The sequence below is a fragment of the Triturus cristatus genome, chromosome 6 (genome assembly GCF_964204655.1).
Source record: "Triturus cristatus chromosome 6, aTriCri1.1, whole genome shotgun sequence".
Lineage (NCBI taxonomy): Eukaryota > Metazoa > Chordata > Amphibia > Caudata > Salamandridae > Triturus > Triturus cristatus.
The window spans coordinates 700902148-700928774 of record NC_140589.1 but is presented as its reverse complement, the minus strand read 5'-3'; the positions used below and the strand labels follow the sequence as shown (position 1 = coordinate 700928774).

Genomic DNA, 26627 nt, shown 5'->3' with positions numbered 1-26627 from the left:
GGGCACGCACTCCAGAAGTTTCTTCCACTTCAAAGCTGACATCAGGTATAAAAACAGAACCAATCATCAGTTCACTTCTGGACCTGCAGAGGACTCTTATGGGATTGCCCTGCTGCCTGAGGCCTGCTGTGTACTTTAGAGGACTGTCCTGCTGCTTGAGACTTGATTTCTGCTTGAACCCAGTACCACCAAAGTGACTCCCAGGGCAAGTTCGCGTGTCTCCTGTTCATAACTACAGGGACACAAAAAACTATAACTTTCAAAGTGCACATGGACCCATCCTGAAGTGAGTCCTTGCCGGACCCTTGACAGTGGTATTAAAGGTGCCCAACCAGCTAAAAGCCGAAAACATGGGACTTCGAAAATGATCTGCCAAAAAATGCTCTGAGAACAGAGAGGAGACCAGGACCTACCTTCTTGCTGATCAGACCCAGTTGCATTGCCCGTCGGCATGACTTTGCAGTAGGTCCTGCTAAGTTCTTCTCCACAGCAGCAAATCCAGTTCACTGGCTACTCTCCGTAAGGGTGTCAGGCCTCCTGGAGCCCTCATTGCATACAGCCTGCAGATTTGTCCCGCTGGAGATTTTCAACTTCCAAAAAAGAAACTACGTTTTAACATATTCACTGCAACTTCGTCCAGCTGCTCCCAGACGCCTCCTCCTCCTCCTCCTCAGACAATGCAGCCTGTCTTGCACCTATGAACCTTACCTTCTCACACATTTTGCTATGAAGTTTCTTGTAAGTCCAAAGGTAAGTCGATACCAGGCCCAATCCACTTCTTATATCAGACTGTGCTCCATCACGGTCAGCCATAACTTTCGACTTTGCCCCAGTCTCACACAATAAGATGACTGCGGTTGGTGCTTCGATTTTTCACATGCTATATTGCACCACAACATTAAAAATCATAATTCCTGTCCTACTGATTGGATTGTTGTTGTTTTGGTGTCAAATAATGTATTTAATATTAATCTATTTTTCTAAAGTACTGTGGCATTCTTGTGTTGTATTTTCACATTGTTGCTGTTTGAGTGCTGCACAAAATACTTAACACATTGTCTCCAAGTTAAGCCTGACTGCTTTTGGGCCAAGCTAACAGAGGGTTAAGCACAGGTTAATTTCATTTCTTTTGTGGTTCACCCTGACAAGGAATGTGGCTGTTTCTTGAGAAGGGCTCACAGCCCCCTTAACCAACAACCCAGTTTCTCATTTTTTGGGACATGTACGAAAAGTAGAAGTGATTGAGAGGCTGGCCTTGCTAGTAATTTACTTATGTTGAAATAACTGGTAAGCAATATAAATTACTAATGCCCCCTTAGTATGGTTATGTTTACATGTACAAGAAATAAAGTGGAGATTTAATCTCGTCTACCACAGAACAAAAACGTTCTTGGTAAGGAAAATAAAATAATGAAAGCTATTTTTGAATTATGTATAACAGATTTAGGATAAATTGATGGATGGGCACACATATTATGTGATGTACTATTTGTGTTAATATTTAGAAGGGTAAATCTGGTCAATGAATTTCAAATAACTATAAATTGGAAACTTACAACTTTACAGTATACTTGTGTTTTATTATTTTAAATTCTAAATAGCTCTTACAAAGTGACAACTGTGTTACAAACCATGCGTCGGCTGTGGGAACAAGCAATGATGTCAGACAATGAAATAAAGAATCAATTTTAAAACATACAAGGATGGCGTCTCTGAACCCATAACATATCTTTCTGGCTTTACCTGAACCTGTTACAAGCTGCACCTGAGATGCCAATGAACAAGATCTCCTGAGCTCCATTCTCAACAAACCTCAAACCACCTCTTGGAAGAACTTCACAAAAAGAGCCTCACTAGTGAACATGACTATCCCAACGATAATCAGGAAAGGAGCACAATGCAGAGCTAGATTAAGGATAGAGTGGGCTCCTTGCTCGGGCCCCAAAAAGTATTTTGGGTCATTAAAGTGATAGTGTTTTGTGATGTAACTTTATTGACACCAATAAAAATCATCTATAAAAATACAATAAAAGTGATATTGTTTTGCTGCAATGTTGGTAGACAGGCCTGCAGTGTTGCCAAGAAGGTGCATCATGTTCTCTGGTCAACATGACGTAGTAGTTGTCAGAGCATCGGTGGTACAGTCAGTTTGGTGCATTGGTTGAGGGTTAGGTTTTAAACAATCCACCAGCCTCTTGGAAGAGAATCAAATATGGATTTGCTGTTAGACAGAGACACCACAGCATGTTTTGTTTCCCCTTAGTAGAACAGTTGAAAACCACCACTTCAGGTTTGTGCCTATCTACAAGCAGCCTCTCTGGTCCAAGGGAGTCAGAGGCAAGCCTGAAGCATTCTGTGCTGCCAACGATCAGGCCTGAAACTCTTAGCCGTCCAATCTTGAGCAAAGCGATGATTCTGGCAGGATCCCAGCATATCCAAAGTTGGCTTTAGGCCTCCCAGCCCGCCAACCATCAATACACCCAACATGACAGTACGTTTTTGCTTTTAAACAAACATTAACCTTTGTTTCACAATTTTTCTCTGTGAAGTTCCACAAGAAACATTAAGTGCAGTACAGGAAAATGTTCTGGACATATAATAATTTTGCCCCCTGGCTACAGCCTGAATATAGAAGCACTTTCAACTAAGGATATCTAGACGTGCTCAGTCAGTCATGCATGAAGGCATGCATGCACCTAACCATATTATTTGCCACAGACACAATACACTAGGACAATGCAAGGACATTATGAAACTTGCGCATGCACACTCGTCATCAAATCCCAAACTTGCCGAATGACTACACGTGTGTATGGCACCTGATCAGTCCAGCATGCTCACCGTACAAATCGGATAAAACAAACAGTTCCCTACTTGATACAGTCATATGACATTTGGAGACGAGCATCACTGAATCAATCAAATGCAGAAAGAATACAGTTGTATCTAAATAGATGTCTGACATGTGAACAGTCATCCATGTGCAGGACGCCAATAGATCCCAATACTTAAATCACACTTCCACACACCTGATAATTGCTAAGACGTTTTCACACTTGCAGATAACGTGTCAAATCCCAGACATCTTCCTTACCAATAGTTAGCCAAGTGACGTTCAGGCACTAAAGCCTGCACAACCCTCCTACAAACGGGTGAAACACAGATGCCACTCTTGTACACAAGCCAAATACACTTACACATTCCCAATTTATGCACACGATCAAACATAAAGCTCCATGTGTAATATTACAACCTCATAAAAGTAACACACTAAGGGTTAAGTTAAACTACTGGCGTTTGAAAGGGGAGTCTGACGAAATTTGCTAGGTAATTGAAAAAAAATACTTGAAAGATATATTTTTTTAACTTAAGGTTACAAACTTAAATCATCCTACAGTAGCCATGGCAAAGAAAAAAATATATGCTCCAAAAGACAATTGCATCACATTCCAATAATGTATGTGTTTGCTGCACATTACTATCAATGCGGTAATAGAGGTCTTCAGGTTTAACTATTCTGCAGAATCTCAAATTACAAACATCGAAGCATGTTTTGCTATTGGCTTATGTTACCGCAAGTGACGTAATTGGACATTGAATAAGCCAAAAATGGCTAAACTGTCTTTAACCCCGTTGGCTGCCGCTCCGCCCACGCGGCGCTAATTCCCCGCCTGTGCGGGCGATTAGCGCAGTGGGCGGAGACGTGACGGAACCACTCCGTCATGAGCACAGCTCAACCGTGGCTCGTGACGGAGCGGTTCCGTCACGAGCACAGCGCCACCGCGCTGCCCCCAAACCCCCCCCAGCGCCGCGGCGGAATTCCTGCCGCGGCGAAGGGGTTAAAAGTTTTTGGTTGGTTTGTGTGTTTACAGGTATATGAGGGATCAAGGGTACTACCAAGGGAGGGGCAGCAGGTGGCCACTGGGAAGGCACGGAACCCTCACAAGGTGCTATGTTTGTAGGTATTCACAAACAATCCACATTTTATTTCACAACACATATGCGCACGTACACTTCTAGTTAAATTTCAAGGAGGTTTAGAGAAAAAGGGTTTATCCACCAAGAAAAATAAAATGGATGTCCTAATGAACAAGTCCATGACACCTGCGTCTGTGAATTTTCCACCCTGCAAACAATCCACAGGAGTAAAGAAGAGGAGAGCTAGTGTCCGTGCCTTACACCGATTTCCATGGCTGCTATGGGAATATTTGTGAGCCTTTAAATAGTCAAAAATCTCCTCAACTGAAAGAAGTGCAAATACTATTAGAAGATGCGAGACATATAAATCAAGTTTGTGAATCTGTTCCCTTCAGGAATGAGTAACCTTCTGAAAAAAACAAACAGCAGTGGGACTCCAAGGCTCCGATTCCAGGTTCGCCTTGAGTTTTCCGACCCCTGTTTAAACCATAATTCGGAGTTGGTGGTTATTAGCACACCCAATAATTGCTGGGAGTGTTAAATACCTCACCCTTCCTTAAATTTCGGCATGTGAAACATGATGGAATTTAAAAGGGGACAAATGTACAGTATTACATTACTGTACGAATGTTTGGTGTTTTAAGCACTATGTTATACCCTAAAACCTAGACTAGGCGCCATTTATCAAACCCTATAAATAAAATATCCCACAAAATATTATTATTTATGAGGTGTAATAAATAGCATCAATTCCTCCAGCCAAGTAGGAATCATGGCCTAAATGTGAGATGGAATCAATTTTCCTTTTTGACAGATTATATATTTTCAATATTTTTTTCCTTTAAATATAAAATTGTTTTTAATTAGTTAATTTTTTGACGCGCAACCTTTCAGTAGATGTCATTTTATTATTAGTTTCAAATATCGACACTGAATTTAATTACAATCTAATTAAGAATAATTAGCAATTTCTTGTTCACACTCTTGCAAGAGGATGTGACAGGGAGTTGGTGTGTGGCAGTGACCCTCCAGTGTGCACATGCATAAATATGATGTGCTCTTTGTGAAACTAAGTTCTGTAACAAACGAGTGTTGGCACTGTCTTCACTAATATGCCATATGGTAGGAGTTTGCATCTAAAAATGTGCATGCTTATACTGGCCTGCATTTTATTTTAAATAATCAATGCACAAAGCACTCTCGCTTTGGTTGAGGCCCTCTTTTATCACGTCTGACCAAAGGTAAAACAATGCAAAGATTGTGTTCCCAAACAAAAGCAAAAAAAAGTCAAATTTACCAATTATATCTACGATATCCTATTGCTTGAAAGACACAGCCCTGTAAATAATGGTATTTTTCATCAAGATTCACATATATCAGCGAGATGTGTCGGAATTAGATATTGGAGCGCTTAAACGGACCATATTTATAAAACTTTATGACAAAACCTTCTTCTAGAGTACACCTAGACCTATTATGCAAGGAAAGGAAGAAGACGGCTGAATGTTCTCCACTATGGCAGCGAAGTAAACTAAAAAACACACACCTTTCTAATGATTTTGAAAAAACTATGAGATCAGAGATTGCCCGAAGGTCCAAGGGAAGGACATTCCAGAAGGAGAAGCAAATCATGACAATCCCCGACACAAAGGAATTTTCAGAAGCAAGTGATTCAGAAGATCTAAACAGGTGTGAGGGATGATAAAGCTAGTACCAGTGAAACAAAAAACAGGTAGGTGTTTTGCCACAAAGCAACTTGTGAGTCATGCAAAGAACTTTAAGGTAAATCCCAGCCTGGATGGGAAGCCTTTCAAGTTCTAACATTTACTTAGTTCGAAGGAGAATGAAGTGTATCAGTATAATAGACTAAGCCATAAGATATGATAGTGCCTCTTCTGTTACACGTCATATTTTCTTACCATGTGATGTCCCGCTAAGGTTTTGAGTCATTCAGAAATATGGCGCATTCTGCATAAGTGCCTTAATACATATTTATGGCAATGTGGTAGACACACTTATTACATTAGATGTAGTCCTGCATATCTTTAAGGATTTAAGTTGCATCAACAAAAATATGGAACCCAACCAATGACGGATATTTATTGAAAAAAAGATTTTCATTTGTGACATTCATTCACTACTTTATTCAAGGATCAAAATTAATAAAGACATGAAAGGCACTTCCTCGCTTACCGTCAGAATTGAGAGCAAGTTTTCCACATTGCATTCCGCTTTCAGATTATTTTTGAACATCCGAACAGTTGGGTGCTTCAGGTAGTAGTAAGAGGAAATGCGCCCATGCGTTAAAGACTGTATGCTACGACTGTCCTGTTTCATGAGACAAACAAAAGGCAAAAGCAACAAGGCTTTGAGACAAAGAAAGATAAGAGTCACATTTTGAAACTCTGCAGTATCGGAATTATTTTCCATGTCTACTTTTTGGCAAATCACATATTTGTTAGATATAACACTTTTGGAAAAGGCAAACAATTGCAAATATACTGGGGGGATTGCAAACCTTCAATAAAGTCATAAGCTTCCCTTTTAAAAGTCCCAATATCACGGAAGCATTTGTTTGAACTTCTATGTCGCAACCACAAGATGCTCAACTTTCTTTCCCACTATTTAGGCTTTCATCATGGAATGTTAGGGCTCTAAATTTAAATATGCTAAAGAATCTTACTTAGTCCCTTATCTCTAACCATGCGATAATCTGCGCCTTATGTTTTCCGTTAGTTTCTTCTCCTGCTCTTTGGGCCAGAAGTACAATGTTTTTACTGGTTACAAACCCTCCAATCTGCTAGATGAGAAAGTTTGTGACCGTTAAAACCCTTTTTCTAATTTATCAAACCCACTTAGCAATTCAGAAACGCGTTTCCAAATCGATACATGGGTATAGAAATTATTAGAGATTCGTCATTTGAAAGAGGCATGTTTGGGGTATCCCTTCCAAAGTGTTAGTTGGTAACCTACCTATCAATGTTTTGTCACCATAATTTGAGTCGCAAACCGTTGACAAGTTACTAAATCCCAAGTTGGGGAGGCAACTGATTCGCAAAGGGTAAAGGGTCCCCTTTAGATCCCTTCTCCTCTGGGAATCATGGAGGCAGCTTTAGAGGGAGTAGGCAGTGGTCCATGGGACCACTGTCTCATCTCACTCAAGATTTAAAAACGGAAAATCTTTTTTTCTTAAAGCAGAGTTGTTACAAAAAAAACATTTTGAAATGCTTTCACTGGGATGGTGGTCTGCTGTCCCTTGCAGGCTACCATCTATGTGAAGGTAGCCAATTGGAGGGAGTCACAGTTTGCGATCTACCAAATGAATATTAATTTGGGAGTTCCTCTGTGACTCACTCCAATTCCTTATTTTGCAAACTGGCCGTGTAGTACATAAGCTCAAAAAATAAATTACTGGATGCAAAAGTTGGTGCGCAATATGCAACTGTTTCTTGTGAACAGTACAATAGCAGATCAAGTTCGTAACTCTTTATTAATCTTGCAAAATAAGGCAGTTTAGGGCCTCATTCCTTCAACGTAGGCAGCGTCACAATCTGCTCTTCCAGTTACATCATCCCTATCCTCTGATTTTTCTGCAGCTGCTATTAACACCATCACACTGCTTTGACACTTTTCATCCCATCTGTTCATCCTGTCTACTAGGCCCCAACTGTGGTGGTGAAGCCAATCTTCCCTGGTGTTCTGGGGCCATCCTAATATGGCTCTTCAAACTGAGCAAAATATTTCTCAGGGAGGTAGTATGGGGGCAAGAACTCAGAACTCAACAATCAACCAACAGGCACATTAATATATTGTGCAGCACAGTGATCGATTTTTGAGTAAAGGGAAGTACTTAAATCATACACTGTTACTCAACACTACACAGTACAATTACTGGAATGCAACACAGGGTTGAATTCTGGGTCGAATCTAAGCACTACACACTTGTGTGCCCACCCACCCTTGTCAACAGAGTTCCTCAGCATTTGAAACCGAGGCATCTAATCAGGCACACACTGCTAGCTAGGCACAGGTGCAGGCACTCAATCACCCCGAAGGCATGTGTGTACAAAACAGTTCAGTTTGCTTCACTTTAGTGTGCTGTTAGCATGGAAAAAGTAACAGTTTGTGCAAACAGATTTCTGCCGATGTCTCAGTCTCTCATTTGCACACTATCTGCAGCCCCACAGTTCCCTGCTTTCAGTAGACTGAGTCCTGAAGGGAGTGGTACAGACACATACAGTGATCCCCGTCTGGTGTATCTTTGGAGCATTCGGGGATCATGGCAGTGGCATCACTGGGATGTGGAGATTTATACGATCTCATCGTGGCAGCTTCTGTGTTCTGCTGCCTCCCTAGGCCATGGCCTGGAGAAACACTGGTTTGGTAGGTGTGGCTTCCGTGCTGGTCTGTACTTCATGGATGGCCTTGACAGTTGCAGCCTCAGGGCAGATCAGCGTGAAAGACTTGGCATAAAAAGACCACTTGGGCTCTGATGACGGCAACACGAGCCTTTGAGCTGCGGTAGATTGCAGAGTTCGCTCAGTGGTTGATTTCGGTAGAAGGCTTGATGTGGTTCATGATGAGAACCATTTAGGTAGACTGGGGGACCCCTTTCACACAGAGTTCACTCCAGCCTCACTTGCTGGAAGTCTCTATTTGCATACCAGGAACATGCTAGGCTTCCCTCCGACAGTCTCTCCTCCTGCAGGGCCCAACATGCTCCTTCCCTGTCTCAACAGGAAGGTTTCTAAGCAGACTCAGCTTTTCCAGAATTAAAGGGCAGCCTTCTGATGATGTCCCCTCGCCTCTGGGAGACTGGCGATCAGGCAGAGAGCAGCCCTGGTAAGAAAGCAGTCCTTTGAGTACTCTGCACAGCACTAATTTCTTAGGGCATAAAGAATTTGGTACTGGAAGGAAGGTGGAGTGGTTTTGGACCCTACGTTTATGCACATCTTCTAGACAGGGGATATGGATACACTGTTATAGCTTTCAAAGCTGGCTGGGGTTTGTTCTCTTTCGAATGCCCTTTCAAAAGCTGCTCTCCAAACAAAAACATTGTGCAAAGTGATAGCTCTCACAGCAGGTGCAAACAGAGCTGGCTCCAAGCAGAGGTATCCAAAACATGAGTACGATGAAGTATGAATTCTCTCCACATGGCAGACAAAAGGGCAGACCCTGTCTAAAAACTTCCTCAACTTGAACAACAGATTACAGTCTCATCCCCCTACCATATGGCAGTGCTCAGGAACCAGCAGTCCAAGACTTTCATGGAATTTCTAAAGGAGCCCTAAACCCTCAGGAATGTAGATAATTCATTTTCACCCTCTTGGCGAAGCTGTCCTCATTCTCCATTGTGTGCCAAGTTACACCGGAGACATGGAAAATGGATTTCACTGGCCCCTGCACTCAGACTCGCACAGGATGTCAGCATCTCAAGGTTCTGGGTTTCACATCACAGAGGAACTTTATATGAGCGGGGTCTTTAGACAGTACTCACACTGACATAGAAAAGAGGCCTGGTAACATTATAGATTTAAAAAAACGGTGCACTCAGAAAAGGAGAGCATTCCAGTTTACCAGCAGAGTACAATCCCGTCCCAACACCCATCCAGTAACTTCTGTGCCCCCAAAAATCTATCCTAGGTCCCTTCCATCTTTTTCGCCAGACGTGTTTCATGTCTTCAACCCTTCTTCATTGGCACTGAAACGTAGAAACAAAACCGGAAAGCACAGCCCATTTTATTTTCCCAAAGTCTGCCCCTGTGGGCATGGCCACTCGCATGGCCTCGTGGTGTTTGTGGTTGTGCCTGTATTCCTCTAGTGAGTCAGTTTTGTGAAATCGTTTATTCAAAGTTCATAAAACCCCAGTTGGGTGATGAAAGGTTTTGCGAAGAACAGGCCACATGCTTACGTCTTTGTGATGGACTACTTCCCGTGAATTTGGAGACCCCGGGTGGCGTCTCCACGGGTACGCTGATCGAACAGCGGGGCTCATTCCGCGGCTGGGCCAGTCGCTTCAAACAAAATCGCCAAGGTTGCCCCTGTGGAAGAGCCACAAACAGGTAGGTGATATTCCATTTATTAAATCACGAAGGCTGTGAACAAGTTCGGCAAAAGCAGTCATCCATCTTTTTCGCCAGACGCGTTTCGGGTCTTCAACCCTTCTTCATTGGCACTGAAACGTAGAAACAAAACCGGGAAGCACAGCCCATTTTATGTTCACAAAGCCTGCCCCTGTGGGCCGGGCCACTTGCATAGCCTTGTGGTGTTTGTGGTATATATATCGTGTCAAGTTAGGTCTTGTCGTTCATTGAAAGTTTCGGGGTGATCTGTCCAGCGGGGGCCGAGAAAATGGGATTGCGAATAAAAGCGTTTCCCATGTTAATTCCCATAGGGGCTTTGAACACTACTGCAGCCCAAACCTTTGGACGGAATTACACCGAATTTGGCAGAAAGGTAGCTATTGGTTCGCAGATCACGCTTTCAGTTATTTGGTTACTACTTTGCAACAAATTAAGGGAAATCTAAAATTGTAGATCTACAATTGCGAAGTCTTCGTGAATAATGACAAGCTGGTGCAGAGATCTGCAGACCTCTATTGGCTGCCAACACTTCAAATAGGAAGTGTTGCAGCCATCTTGGGATTCGGCTCCAGCAGAGTACCAAAAGAAAATGCAAAAAAAGAAAAAGGGGCAAGGTACAAATACCCTGACTCTCTAGCTCTGGTGCTTGTGGTTCCAGAGGGACCCCACCAGGACAAAAAATAATTTTGCTTTTATTTCACTGAGCTTTTTGCAAAATATTTGTGAATATCGCTGTGAATTGAAAAAAACAGACAAGTGCAGTCTCCTGCACCTTTAAATGATTACAAGTATGGGTGTGTGAGCAGCTGTATGAGTGGTTGTGTGGGTGTGTGAATATATGTGTGAGTGGTACTGTGGATGATGTCATCAGTGAAGTCATTTGAGATATCAGTGATGTCACTGACCATGTCATGAGTAATGTAATGCGTGATGTCATAAGCAGTGCATTGCGAAGGCGTAAGTTATAGTTAGCTCAGGTAACTTTAACTGCTGAATGGCTATGGTTTTCTAAGCCTAACTATAACGTCCCTATAACCTTTGTTTTTTTCAGTTAATTTCTAGGGTTTTTCAAATTATATTTGCGGACTATAACATCCCTGTAACCTTAGGCTTTTTTTTGTGAATTTCAAAGGTTTTTTAAAATGTATTTCCTACTGTAACCTGTGTGAGTGGCTGTGTAGATCGGTGAGTTGGTGTGTGAGTGGCTGTATGGGTCTGTGAGTGGTTTTGTGGGTGTGTGAGTGGCTGTATGGGTCAGTGAGTGGATGTGTGAGTGACTGGGCCAGAATAGAACTTCACCTGCCCCTTTTCCCATCAAGAATCCACAGTTTTGCACAAAATGTCAACCCAACTGGAGTACTTTGTATTGGCTAATTAGTAAGCACTACCTCGCTGGGTAAATATCTAGTGCATAATCTACACTATAAATGCGTAATGGACCATGAGCAAATGTCTCCAGTTACCTTGTTTGCATGTAATTTCAGATATGTGATTGTTCCTTCAGGATTTGATCCACAAATCTCCGATAACATGAATCGTTGCCAGAGAAGAGGACAAGACTACCAAGAGGGGAATTTCCACCAAACAAGGGTACTTCCTCTTAACTTTATGAAGTAAGTGCTTCTTTCTTTTTCGGTGGAGATGTCATTGTATTCCTCTGCATCAAGACAGTGACACCAGAATCGGCAGGAAACACGCTCAAGGGATTTTGGTAAGCTGTCCATCAACATGGGAAAAGGCGGGAAGAGCTTTGCATACTACTGAAGAAAATGGGGCAGGGCCAAACAGGCAGAGCCTGCAGATGACTTTAAGCATTTGCATACTAAGGGTAATTAAAAGGAAGAACCATGGACTCTGCTCTCACCAGGATAGCTCATAAAAGAAACAACTCATCAGAGTCACTACAGTTAAGATTGCACTCAAATAGATCAATAATACATTCACATCCATTAAGGATTTCCGATAGTTTTTAAATGTGGAATACGAGAGGAAACACACTTGCTTTGACTTAGCCAAGCCCGAGAAGTTAGGATCATTTGTGCTTTACAGAAGTGGAGCTTCAACTGGGTTACCTGCTATATTTATATTTGTAAGTGCTTCCCGTTGAGATTTAATGTGTCTGAAAAGTCTACCCAACTGGAGTACCTTCTACTGGTTAATTAGTAAGTGCTACCTCATTCTATTACCGAATGGGAGGGGTGCCGGCCGCTTAATGCTGGGTGCCCAGGAGCTCACCCAGGGCACCCAGTGTGCAGTGTTGGGACCATGGGGGAGAAGCCTCAATACCCCTGTGGCCCCTGTCGGCTCCCTGCCTCCAGCAGGAGCCAAAAATGCTGCTCCCTGCATGTGGGAGCAATACTTTAATCTGTTTTCCTGCCCGCTTAACAGGGGACAACAAAACAGATAAAAAGTCAGTTCCCAGCAAGCGGGAGTGGTTTTCCTGCACCACCTGCTGGGAGTGGAATTGCTGTTTGCTCTCACTTTGCAGGAGCTGTCAAAGTGCACGCCAAGTGAGAGCAAACAGCTATATCGTGGGGGTGGGCACCCGCCCTGGGTGTGGCAGTCCATGGGGCCATTAAGGGCTCAAAGAGAGGGGCCGAGCAGGCCACCCCTCCTTTGTTATTACTTGGCCTGCCCTGGCGAGGTGGTGATCCTCGGGCCGTAAAAGGCGCGGGCTGGGGGGCTACATGGCCTCCCTCCCCCTTTTTGATCAATCTGCCTGGCCCCGGAGATTGATCAAAAAGGGGGGTAAAGGGCCCTGGAGGGGAGTCCACGATGGGTCTCCTCCTTTGATTTTTAAATGTTATTGGCCTTGTCCCGAGGAGTTGGCGGTTCATGGGGCCGTAACCAGCCTGGGGAGGGGAACAACATGGCCCCCCTCCTCCATTTTATAAAGGGTCCTACCCTGCCCCCTCCTCTTTCTTTTAATCTTTTTGCTCGGGACGTGGCGGAGTCTGAGTCGCAAAATGGCTGCCAACTCTTCCTGGTTGAAGTGTTGACAGCCAATCTTATCTCAGCATGAGATCGGTTGGATTCGCAGAACATCCGTGCGCCAAGATATACAAATTTGTTTTTCTTTTAGTATCTCGAAAGCTACTGTACGGATTTACACCACATGACAGAAAGAACTCTTTCTGGACCAAGATCTAGCTTTCTGCCAAATTTGCTGCAATTCCAGCAGTTTGGGCTGTAGGTGTGTCTACAATCTCTAAGGGAGTTAACATGTGAAATGCACTTTTTTTTACCCCCCTTTATTTCGGCCGCGCTTGACGGATTACTTTGAAAATCTCCATGTACAACTAGAATCAGGAGGTCATTTTTAGGGGGAAATTTTGTAGAGATTTGACAAATGGCGCTAAAGTTATAAGCATGTCAAAAATGGCTTTTCCTATGGAAACTAGGTCCTAACTATAACTACCTAACTACCTAAGTGACCGCCAGTAGGTAATAAATAAATATATATATACACACATCTATAGAAACATTATACTATATATATATTTCCTTTTCCTGATTTGAATGTTATGTGAGTTTGCAGAGCGCGGCTAACCACCTGTGAGGGTATCCAGGCTCTGCGTAAGCAGGCCTGAGGAGGGAGGTGTAGATCATGCCTGTTTCCTATGGAAGAGTCATGTCTTGACGTTTGTATAGAAGTCCATGAGGGAGGGGGAGGTTCTGATGTGTTTTGGGAGGTCGTTCCAGGTCTTGGCTGCAAGATATGAGAAGGAGCGTCCTTCCCTTCTGCTCTTCTTGATGCGAGGGAGGTGTGCGCTTACCTGGGACATAAATCGAAGGTGTCTGGTGGGATGGGAGAAGTTGAGGCAGTGGTTGAGGTAAGCTGGACCGGTGTTTTGGAGACCTTTGTAGGTGTGAGTGAGTAACTTGAACCTGCATCTCTCCTGAACTGGGAGCCAGTAGAGATTGATTGTTGAGGTGTGGAGAGATGTGGGTATTTTGATAGATGTTACAATGAGTCTGGCTTCAGCGTTCTGGGTGGTTTGGAGTCGGCGTAGGACATGGGCTGAGATTCAGATGTAAACGGCATCTCTGTAATCAAGCCTACTTGTGATAAGAGCTTGGGTGATCGTTTGTCTAGTGTTCAGTGGGATCCACTTGAAAATCTTGCGTAGCATTTCACAGGATATGGAAGCATGATGAGGAGACGGTGTTGATCTGTTTGCTCTTGGGGTGGTTAGAGTCCGAGATGATCCCAAGGTTCTGGGCATGATCCGAGGGGTGGGTGGGGCCCAAGTGCAAGGGCCACCAAGAGGCCTCCTAGGCGAGTGGTTGTTGCTGAAGATTAGGACTTCAATTTAGTCTGTGGTAAGCTGGAAGCAGTTGTTTTTCATACAAACAGACGTTGCTCATGCAGTTGGCGAAGTTTGCTTTGGCGGTACTGGTTGAGTCGGTAAGGGAGAGAATGACCTGAGTGTCATCGACATAGGATACTATGTTGATGCTGTGGGCTCTGACCATGCCCATGAGGGGCGTCATGTAGATGTTGAAGAGTGTTGGGGTGAGCGACGATCCTTGAGGGACTCCACAGATGAGTTTATTGGGTTCTGAGGTGTAGGAGAGAAGTCTAACTCGTTGAGTTCTGGCTGTGAGGAAGGAGGGTATCCACTTGAGGGCCGGTACGCAGATACCCACGTGCTGAAGCTTTCTGATGAGTGACTTGTGGGAGACTATATTGAAAGCTGCAGGAGAGATCTAGGGGGATGAGTGCAGCCGTTTCTCCTCGGTAATGGAAGCTTCTAATGCAATCTGTGGCCCCCATGAAGGCTGTATCTGTGCTGTGGTTGGTGCAAAAGACTAATTGCGAGTTGTCTAGGATTTGATGTAGTTCTAGGTGGTCTGCAAGTTTGGTAGTGATGGCTTTGTCAATGACTTTAGCTTGAAGAGGCAGGAGCGAGATAGGTCTGTAGCCCTCAGCAGTTCGAGTCTGACTGTTCCTTCAGTAGGGTGCTGACTTCTGCATTTTTCCAGCAAGACGGGAAGGTGGCAGTGGTTATAGAGGTATTGATGATGGCGGTAAGATGATGGTTCTTCCAAGGCTATATTCAAAGTGGGGGCATGGATCTGAGGGGGCTCCTGTGTGCACAGTATTCATCAGGGTGGTGGTTTCTTCATTCAAGAGGGGCTTCCAGTTGCTTAGCCGCTGTTTGGTGATAAAGGAGGTGTCTTGCTGGTCGGAGGAGTTTGTTTTGTTATGCAGTGGGTCTAACATGTTGTAGATCTTGGCAAACTTCTGTTCAAAGAAGTTTGAGAGTTTGTTGCAGAGTGCTTGAGATGGGATGATGATGTTGGCAGCTGCAGGATTGAAGAACTCCTTAACAATGGTAAAGAGTTCTTTGCCATAGTTTGAGCTGACTTTGAGACTGAGAGTTAGTGCCTTTTCTTTGCTTCTCTTAGTTCTTGGTGGCTGAGGTTGAGGACGGCTTTGTATGTGGATCTTGAAGAGGTGTTTATGTTGAGTCTCCATTTTATCGCAAGTTTTTCGCAGTGGCGTTTGGACTCCCTGAGGTTGTTCGTATACCAGATGGGTCATTTGTTGTGTTTGTAGTTCTTGTTTCTGGTGGGAGTGGTGTGGTTGATGTAGTCGGCTAACCATTTATTGAAGAGCTTGGTGTCAACATCGAGGTTTCCGGTGTGGTTGGGTGGGCATTCCTGCAGACTCTTGGTCTAGTTTTCTTTGGATATTTTCCCCAATGTCTTCATGGTGCTTTGGTTTTTCTGGTGGGGTGGCTTGGTGGGCTGGTGTCTTAAAATTTATGATGTAGAAGTTGGACCATGTTAGCAGGCTTGTGTGGGTGGTGGTGATCCTGTTGTTGGAGGAGAAAATACAGTTGAGGGTGTGGCCTGCTGTGTGTTGGTCCTTGGATGAGCTGGATGAGTCTGAGGTTCCTGAAGATGTTGAGGAGGGCCCTGGAGTTCGGGTCTGTGATGTCTTCCAGGTGGAAATTGAGGTCCCCAAGGAGGATGTAGTTGGTTGATCTTATGGAGGAGAGCGATGAAGTCTGCAATGTTGTAGCAGAATTTCGCTTGTGGCCTGGGGGACGGCAGGCGAGGGTTCGCTTAAAGGTGGCATTGTAGCCCGTTCATATTTTGAAGTTGAGGTGTTCCAAGAGGTTGGTGTCCGAGTCTGTGGAGGTGGTGCAGTTGATTGTGTTTTTGTAGATGATCACAAGTCCTCAGCCTGGTTTGAGGAACTGGCGGCTTCTGGTAAGTGGCAAGCTAGGTGTCCACATGCCTACTGATGCAGTCGTGCTGCAGCCTGCCGTAGATAGGTCCTGGGGCTGGAGTGGCTTCTGTTGGCAGGAAGAAAGTTGAGCGGGAAAAACCCGGGTGGGAAAATCTGGGCATCGGTGGTGTCACTTGGTCAAAAGGCAGCAGATGGATCAGGCACAAGGCGGAACTGGAGGCCACTGGCAAGTGGCACGCTAGGTGCCCAGGCGCCTTACACTTTTACACAGAAAACACAAAATCATTTTCATCTTTTGCACAAATCTCTGCCTGTCACCTGTGGAGAGGTAGATGTTGTCTAACTATGTTGAATTCAATCCTAAAAACAACTGGAACACTTTTTTTCCTGCTTCGTCTCTTTTCCCACCTTCTCTGGCAATCTCCTTCCTCCCAACTCAGTTGACTTTTACTTCCCTTGCCTGCCATATGGGTTCCGAGTTCAACAATTCACTAAATGTTCCTGCTTTCTTAATCTGGCATTTCCACAAAATAAAAAAAAAATTCCCTCATACTGCACAAACTGTAATGCCTTTTTAGTCTTAATTATGGTTTCCCTCTTTGTTGGTCTTCCTAAATACATCACAGTCCTAGGTCAGACTTTTAAAAACTTGTGGTTTTTTTTCTCTTCCTGGTCATACACTTCCCTCGTTGTACTCCTCTTCTCTTACCTCTTCTATCTCCATATGTAAGTTTCCCATTCTTTGTCTTGTCTTGTAATGTGCCTCCTCACTGGTCCCCAGTGCTCTTTTGTGTCTCTATATACTCGTTCTCAACTATTTCTTCTGCTTCCCTGTCCAATTTATCTCCTTGCGCCTCATCACATTTTCTTTCAATTGTCCTTCTTATGCCTAAATTACAGAATGAGCTCCCTGCTCACAATAGATGTGCATGGAAAGTTCCCTTTGTTGAAAAGCCCATCGAATGAACAGCTATTGGTAGTATCTAACCAAACTAATCATGTGGCTGTAAGCTGTTTCTACCATAGTGTATATTTTCTTTGTACCTTTCCTTTGCATTGTACAGCTCTTTACAGCTCTTAATATAAGGTACTATAATAAATACAAGAAATAGTTACATGAGTTCTCACTTCTTGCGGGAATAGGTCTATATACCGGTTGGTGAAGTACAGCATTTGTGGAGCACACAAACCATCTGAGATTATAGGCTGACAAATGATTAGGTATGAAAGATGGGCTAACTTTGGAGAGCAACTTGGAAAGCAGGTAGGTCTTCAGTTTCTAGTTGCATATGGGACTAACTAATGTTAAGACCTGACTCTATTGAAAGTCAGATTATGAAGGCAAGGTCCAGGCCCACTAATCAAAAAAGAGGGGGTAACTGTTCCAAAGCAAGGTGTAAAAAAGCCACCTGCAGGTAGAACTAGTAAAAGAAAAGAGGGAAAGGGGGCCTAGGTGTGAAACTACTTTCTTTAGGCAAGCACTAGTCTTGTCTCATGATGACCTCACACACCCTGAAGGATGTTATGCTTCATCATGGGCGTTTGCTCTTTGTCGGGCCAGTGCTGCAATGCCAGGAGGGTCAATTTGGCAGAGATATTTTGTAAAGACTGCCATATGATGAGTGCAGGTGTGTGATAACGAGGGTCCTATGTGAGTAGTAGGTGAGTGCGTGAAGGGTAAAACTGACTGAGGGTTACCAAATGTCAGCAAAGTTTAATGTGAAGGTTCCCTCGCCAGAATAAAAGACTCCCAAGGTCGTGGGTTACTAGAAATGGCGTAAGGTGCCCTAGTAACTATAGGTCATAGGTCAACCTGTTTCATGGCTGCTCGGTCAGCAAGATCCATGGCGCTTCATCAGGACCGGGTGTAGTGAAATAAAAGCGTGGTTTATAGTGGGGTCAAGAGCCCTCGATCAGGGCGGGCAACACCTGTGTCTAACCACGGTGTAGCTCAAACTAAATAGTTTAGTCGCTCCTGTCGCAACCTAGGAATCAAGAGAGGGAGAGAGAGAGAGAGATAGATCGGAGGAATCAATGTAAACCTCCACAAATAACATCTATGCGACGAGCATGAAATCAATTGTAGTAAAACGCCATGAATGTGGCTAACGATTTGACAAGGAGACGAATGTAAAACGTAATTGTCATGAGATGTGAGGGTACTGGCCCCACGTTGGTAGGTGACGCCGTGGGCATGGGGCGCCGGCTATACGTCATGTCATAGGGATGGCAAGGATGTATGCGGTACTCGCCAAACCCAACAGCGGAGCACCACCGTTGCAGAGGTAGGTAAAAAGACACTTCTCATAGTGGTCATAAGCTGGTAGGTACATAGAAGAAAGTGATTCAAAAGCGAGGCTAAAACATAAAATTTGCGCAGTATGTAAATTCGTGACTCCAAACAGCGCAGCGGAAAGCGGGTGCTTACCTAATTGAAGGTAAGAAGATACTCCATAGGCTAGAGCGTGCAGGCACCCGCTCTAATACAGGCTGCGGTAGAGTGCACAGGGAGATAAACAGAGCACAAAGATCAAAAGCGTATTTACAAGAATTTACTAATCTCTGAGCGTAGTTAGTGTGGGGGGCCGTGGGGTCCCAAAAGGCATATTCTCACAGTTATCAGGAGAGCAACGTCGTGCAACACCTACCCACCAACACGTCTGCCTGCATATTGGTGTCCCACTTCATGAATGCACTCTAAATAGTACCGGGCACTCGAGCGGGGAGGATCTGGCTTCCGGGTTGCTGGTGGGCGGAGGGGGAGGAGCCGTGCCTATCAGGTGTGTGTAGTTGTGGTGTTTTGAGTGACGTGGGGCTTGTACGTGAGGACAAACGCTGCCCATGCGCCCGCATGCTCTAGCCTATGGAGTATCTTCTTACCTTCAATTAGGTAAGCACCCGCTTTCCGCTACGCTGCTTGGAGTCACGAACTTACATATTGCACAAACGTTATGTTTTAGCCTGGCTTTTGAATCACTTTCTTCTATGTACCTATCAGCTTATGACCACTATGAGCAGTGTCTTTTTACCTACCTCCGCAACGGTGGTGCTCCGCTGTTGGATTTGGCAAGTACCGCATACGTCCTTGCCATCCCTATGGCATGACCTATAGCCGATGCCCGCGGTGTCACCTACCAACGCAGGGCTAGAACCCTCACACCTCATAACAATTATGTTTTACGTCAGTCTCCTTGTCAAATCGTTAGTCACATTCATGGCTTTTTACTACAATTGATTACATGCTCGTCGCATATATGTTATTTGTGGAGGTTTACATTGATTCCTCCGATCTCTCTCTCTCTCTCTCTTGATTGCGAGGTCGCGACAGGAGCGACTAAACTATTTAGTTTGAGCTACACCGTGGTTAGACACAGGTGTTGCCCGCCCTGATCGATTAGGGTTCTTGACCCCACTATAAATCACGTTTTTATTTCAATACACCCGGTCCTGATGAAGCACCATGGATCTGATTGACCGAGCAGGTGTGAAACATGTTGACCTATGACCTATAGTTACTAGGGCACCTTATGCCATTTCTAGTAACCCACGACCTTCAGGGTCTTTTATTCTGGCGAGGCAACCTTCACATTAAACTTTACTGACATTTGGTATCCCTCAGTCAGTTTTAACTTTCACGCACTCACCTACTACTCACATTGGGCCCTCGTTATCACACACCCGCTCTCATCATACAGCAGTCTTTACAAAAGATCTCCGCAAAAGTGACCCTCCAGGGGACCCGTAGGGCATTGCAGCACCGGCCCGATGGGGAGCAAACGCCTGATAATGAAGTATAACATCCTTTGTGGTGTGTGAGGGCATCATGAGATAAGACTAGTGCTTGCCTCTAGACAGTAGTTTCACACCTAGGCCCCCCTTCACCCTTTCGTTTACTAGCTCTACCTGCAGGTGACTTTTCTGCACCTTGCTTTGGAACAGTTACCTACCCTTTTTTGATTAGTGTTCAGCAAAAGGAGCACAGGTACTGGACCACAATTAGCTCCTAGTCCCCCCTCTTTCGATTAATTTATAAAGGTCCAGTCCCAGACAAATCACAAGAGATGCTGTGTAAAATCAAGGTAGGTTTGTTCAGACTGGGTGACTATGGATTCAAACCTACGGCAATGTACATAATTTGATTATCCACAGAAATAATGTTCTTTGGTTCTGTGCCACATCTTGAGGTTTTTTCTGTCTTTAAAATGTATGGCCTTTAGCAAATATATTTGAAAATTTATGTTGTACAGGTAATCGCTTTCTTTAGAAAAAACATTGGGAGAAATGTCCCACATAAGGGCAGCATCTGCTTGTTTGGTGTAATATAGAGCTGGTACTGAAAGGATTTCAGTGGCAGCATTTAGATCCTAATTTAGCCATGATAGATCACCAAATACAAATCTAATCCTATTGTCCTTCAGATATTTGTCAGCAGCACAGATGTATAAAAATTGGCTTCATCCAGGGGACAAAAAACTGGGATGAAAGAATAAACTGGAACGCCAAGAGGGATACAAGTCTTGGTTAGGACTCATCCCATTTTTTCTGCTCGGTTGTATAAACAGTATCAATAAACGCTAACGGAACCAGGTGCACAAGTTCAGATATGTTTGGGTGAAGTGAGGAACATTGCTTTATTTTTAGAAGAGGAGTATGAACAGGGCAATGCATTGCCTTTTACTGTCATAGGGTAGACAGTCTGAAAAAGAAAACAGCTGAAGTGTAGCTGTAGTTTTTATAATTAGAGGTTGTTTGCACATTCTAGACCCTGTCTAAGACTGTGGATGATTGTAAGGAGTGAAGTGCCACATGTATCTGGCAAGCTCAGAGGAAAGAGATTCCTTTAGGAAGCCCGGGTCATGCACAACTAGAAGGCAAACTGAAGTTTTGGTACTCTGTTTGGTGCCATGGATGGAATATGATGTTTTATAGGAATTATTTCCTATTTTTGTTAGGCATGATTTAGGTAACTTGTACATGCCACAAACCTACAACATGGATTTGAAAGGGGAAGGTCCACAACCAGCTTTCTTCCAGCCAAGAGAGAGCAGGAATGAGCCTTGCCTTAGCGGGGATATCAAAAGTGTGTCAGTGGACTACTCAGGGGTCTGAGGTGTGATGAAGGACTGAGGAACTGCACGTCATTGAATATTTCAGCCTGCTAACTGATAAGAAGACACCACCTACCCTCGCTGCTTCAAGACTGTCATGAGGTCAGCAACTTGCTTAAAAACATTTTGAGGGTGATGCACACCTCTTCAACTAGCTCCCTCTTTTTGGGAACAAGTGGACACTAACCCAACACTGTCATCTTCCTCACCTGAATCCAATACATTCCTAGTTATTCATGATAATCCTGCTTCACCTTTTTGCCTCTGTCAACAAAGTTGACCACAACAACCTTCTAGCGCGGGTTGAACACTAGGCTTCACAGGTAATCCCCTCTTGGTTTGACTCATACTAGACAGACCAAATCCTCTCCTTTGCCTTGGTCCTTCACCAATTCTGCCCCAGCCTGTAATTACTGATGCCCCACAGGGCAATCTTCTCTTTTCTCTCTACAAAGCTTAATCTTAAAACATAATTTATTTTTAACAGATTATGCCATCACATATTTGCAGCTGTCTCCACCTCTCGATTCATCTCCTTTCTGTCTCTTATTCATTACTTCTAAAATAATATGTCTTCTTTTAGGGAGCCAAATCTAGGGCCTGCCAAACACAGCTGACAGGAGATATAACAGAACTAACAATTGTATTATCCCATTATCCTGTTTGCCGATTCCACTCAAAGGAGAGCTGAATCTGGGCTCTCAAACCTTCACCTCACGATGAAGCAGCTGATCATGCTTTAAAAGCACCATGCTGATGCTTTGCTCTCTAGTTGCAAAGTAGATATTAGATCTTTAATAAACAACATCCTCTCTGACAGGGAATCGTCATATTCTGCATCACAGTCAACTTAACTGTAAATCATTAGGAAGGCTGAGTAGGGTCTAAAAGGCAAAGATTTGGTACAGCAATTTCAGTTGAAAAAACATTCTTATTCATAATCTAGCACATAGGCAGTAGGCAAGTACATAGCACATAGGCAGTAGGCAAGGGCAACATGTTTGTCTGATCATTATCTAAAAGTATTGAACTAATGATGGCAACATATAAGACATATGATGAACAGAGTGGAAATCCACCGGGTTTGTCTGAAAAAAGGAAGAATATTCATAGTGCGATTTATCTCCATCAAAAATTACGTGAGCCTATCAAGAAAAAACTCTATCAATACCACAATGGAAATAGACTCCACAGAGAATTAGATGAATGATGACATCAAATTTTACAGAGTTGTGTAATAGTAAATTCGTTGGTCAGCCTCTGAATTTTATTTTTATTGCAACACAGGACTTTTCTTGACTCAAGTTGTAGAATTCAACCTTATGTGAGGTGAATGACATGACATGTACGATCAGTGCAATTACTTTTGTGAGAGTTTTAAATACCGAGATTGCACAATTTAATGGTGATGCAGGGCTGCTTCATCCTGCAATAAGTGCAATATCACAATGATATGAGAGCAGGTTCATTTGAATAGGAGCACTGCATGGGTTATTTCATAACTCTATTATCACTAATCCATGTGTCAGTAGAACCTTCAAACTTCACTTTAAAATGTTGCTCTAGAATGCGTAATGTTTAGTACAGTTAATGTATATATTTTTTTTATATTTTCTGTTTTGTGGAATACAATTGCAATACTCAAGTTCACATTGATTTGTTTTGGCATTTCCACTACTGATGAGCTAATTTCATCTGCATTTCAACTCAGATAACGAGTTTGGTGGCCCCATCCACTTGGTGGGATTATGACTTGAGACCAGAAGACTAGAGCGATAATGATAATTAGTTCAAGATTTAACAAAGATTCAAATAAAGGCAGGTAAAAAAAAAACAGAACACATCTTAATACTTTTTTACTTTAGATGTCATACCTCTCCGATTTCAATACAGTATGAAGATTCCAGATCAAAAAGGGACTTCTCCACAAGTTGTGAGAGAAACTTGTTTATAGTATCATGGTCCACGTCATCCAAGCTATAGTAACTAGATCAATGGAAAAAGAAGTACAATCAATAATAGTAAACTGGAGGACGTCTATATTCTCAGTAAGCTGTTGCTGTAACAAAAAGTGTTAACCACCAAAGGCTTGTCACCAAAGGGTTGCCCCCATTTTTAAGTAGTAGACTACCAGACAGCACAGCTGTCTGGTTGTGAAAAGACTTCTTGTGGGCATTCTGAAAGCATCTACAGGAATGCATTCCGCCCATTGCTTGCAATTGACTTTGTGGTTTGTTACTCCAATTTTCTGGCTTTCTATTTGCTGGCTTTATTTGCTTTAGGCTGTCCAGCATGTCTCCATCCCTCCCATGGAGCATCGCCTGTTTACTATATTCCTCCATGACTACTCACTTTCTGTAAACAGACCCTTAAATCGTGTTCTTATCTTGTCACATATGCTGTGCATTCAAAGACAGAGGTCAAATGTCGAGCTCAGTCTTCGGAGGGAGCTTGGTGTTTACTTTTCTCTAACTTCAAAGTGAGAGGATTTATCTGACAATATTGCTGGGTGCTGGGAAAGAAAATGATTTTTTCTAGCACACAGCAAAATGTAAATGTCTGTAAACGAACTGTACAAATGTTTAGAATATGTTAGAATTAGGATAGCATAAATGAAGCACATTTCTAATTGTGGTGGAAACAAATATTTTTATACGAGCAAAACAAATCAATAGACTAGGTGATGCCATTTCCGCACATTATCGTTTGTGTGCCGTATAGCTTTATCAGTAAAACGATATGTGCAAATGTAATGCCAATTTCAATTGAAAATGTGTCATCTGTAATGGCAGTGCGCTAACACACTATCCATACTCCACTTCCTTCTATGCAACTCCACAAAACTCCACCATTCTCCACTCCAGGCCACTTTATTCCCCTCTATGACACTCCACTCTACTCTACTCACGCCATTCCAATCTATGCCCCTTTACTCTTTGCCACTCCAATGCACTCCTCGTCCCTCTACTCCATGCTATTCTCCTCCAAGCCACTAATCTTTAGCCATGCTGAACATCAGCCACACTGTTGTACAAAAGGGCCAAAAGATGATGGCAAAGCCAATAGATTTTGCACTGGTGAGACCTACTGGCTTTACCAACGCTTTTTACTTTACTCATTATTTCCTCATTCCTTTTCCTTTGTTGTACAATTTAGTGGTACAATCAAAAACACACAACAGAATTACGGAAGCAAGCGTGGAACACTGCCAACCAAAATGCAGAATTGCAATAAAACACTGCCAATGTCCAGTTATTTCATTTGCCAAAAATAAATAAGCAAATAGGTCATATGGCATCTGATTTTGCCAGAATTAAAACATGTATTATATCACTATTAAACTTTAAAGTAATGGGGGTCCAATTTATACCCAGGAGGGCTGTATCTATACTAAAGTTGTGAAATAGCCAAATGAAGTACATGTTCATAAAATAAATCTAAATGGGAATAGTCAGTGGTCATCCATAATATCAGGTATGGATCTTAACGTCCTTGACCTACAACTTGCACTCCTACCATAAGAGTTTCATTCCCCTATGTATACTCATTGACTTCTTTTTAACCAATAGCCTGATGAAGCAGCCTTATCAACATGCCTTTATCAATTCCCCATCAACTATTCTATTCAGTTCTATGTTTCAACTGCATCTCCTTGGCTCCAAGACGACTCCTTTAGTTGTGTCACAGCAGCTATCATGTATTTGACTTCAGGGTGATCACAAGAACATCAGATGTTCTTATTTGGCTATCTCAATGGTACATTCTGTAAGTAAGAGTTTAAGCTATACTGTATGGGGATACTCTTCCACAAGGGAAATAAAAATGTTTCTGGCTCTACAGGGACAGTCTGAGATATACTGGTGTCTTGCCCTCATACTTTTTTGTTCACAGCACCTAACCCATGTACACTGCATCATTCAAGCAGGTGTGTAACATGATTCACATGTCTTTATCCAGTTACACCTGGAGTCAGAAAGAGTTGGTTATAGAGTAACAAGCCCAACATTAAAACACACTTTTTTTTTATCAGAGGTGAGTCAGAACATTGTTACATGATTTGGGTGATATAAATTCAGGGATGGAGATGTCGGAGATTGTATCCATGCTTGGACCCGAAGTGAAACCAGTGAGTTTGTCTACTTATGAGAATCCCGTGTCTGGACTGTGGAGTAGATGTGGAGACGGAAATTGGCTTTAATGGAGGAATAAATGTTCACCAGAGGCAATTATGCGACAAGAGAGGATTTCAAACTTGAACACTGAAAACTAACCTCAAATTCTCCTGCTCGCACACAAAGAAGATTCTCATCTCCAATATCCACTTCTGCAGAAAACTACACCGGTCATGCTTTCGACCAACTCCTTTTAATGCCCATTCATAGATTACACCCAATCCAACTCCTCCCTCATTCACATGAATGTCACTGTCCACACCATCCTACAACGCTTCCCCAATATCCAGATGTAATTCTTTGCCAAACCACCACTCATGTACCTTGATCAGGTTCATTACGCACACACTGCCATCTCTACTCCCTAGTTAACAACTGTGGCTATTTTGATTTACTTAACAAGGCATGCCTTATCTACCTTGAATGGTTCTTATCTTCTTCACCATTTCTTTCCAGCCATCATTCACTCCTCTCATACATACAATAGTTTCAACTGAGAAATAACTACCGCCCTCATAACAACGCTTCCTACCACAGACAACCACAATCATCAGTCTTCCACACTCATCCTCCTTGATCTCTTTGATGTCTTTTATATAGTGCATCACAACACCCTACAGTAAACCTTATCGCCACCAGGAAGTCAAAGTGCCACCTTCTGTTGACCTCAATTGTTGAAGATTACAATCCTGCTCTTGCTCAATCAAACTATCTTATCACCCGTTAGTTGATGACAACAAAATCTTCCTCTCCTTTCATTCTAACTATATAAGATAATGTGACCAATTGCTACACAGTTATTTATCAGTGGACCACGCAAAAGGTTAGGGAAGAAGTGGAGACAGAACTACACAGAATCCAGTAAATCTAAATAGGGAGAGGCAATAAGAACCTATAAAGGCGAAATCAAAGCTGCCCAAGCAACCTTCTACGAGGAAAAAATTAATGCAGCCTCTAACTCCCCTAAGGAAATCTTCTGGATAGCCAAAACCCTTTCAAAACTGCCCCAGAAACAACCTATCATGGACGAGGCCCATATCCGCTGCAACAACCTGGCGAAGTTCTTTCACCATAAAATACCAAACATATACTCAACTTTTCCATCCACGCAGAATCAACAGATCCTGGCTCCTACTACCATACC

At 43.2% G+C, this 26627-nt stretch overlaps 1 protein-coding gene across 2 annotated transcripts in view; it reads right to left on the bottom strand.

Moving 5' to 3' along the window:
• ASCC3 (activating signal cointegrator 1 complex subunit 3) overlaps positions 1 to 26627 on the bottom strand; it is a 2113369-nt gene that overhangs the window by 201755 nt on the left and 1884987 nt on the right. For both annotated transcript variants that reach the window (XM_085611187.1, XM_085611188.1), the window contains exons 35-36: positions 23186 to 23297; positions 6112 to 6246 (exon numbers count right to left, since the gene is read on the bottom strand). In XM_085611187.1, the coding sequence (XP_085467313.1) occupies positions 6112 to 6246; positions 23186 to 23297 (247 nt within the window). The remainder of the gene's footprint in view (positions 1 to 6111; positions 6247 to 23185; positions 23298 to 26627) is intronic.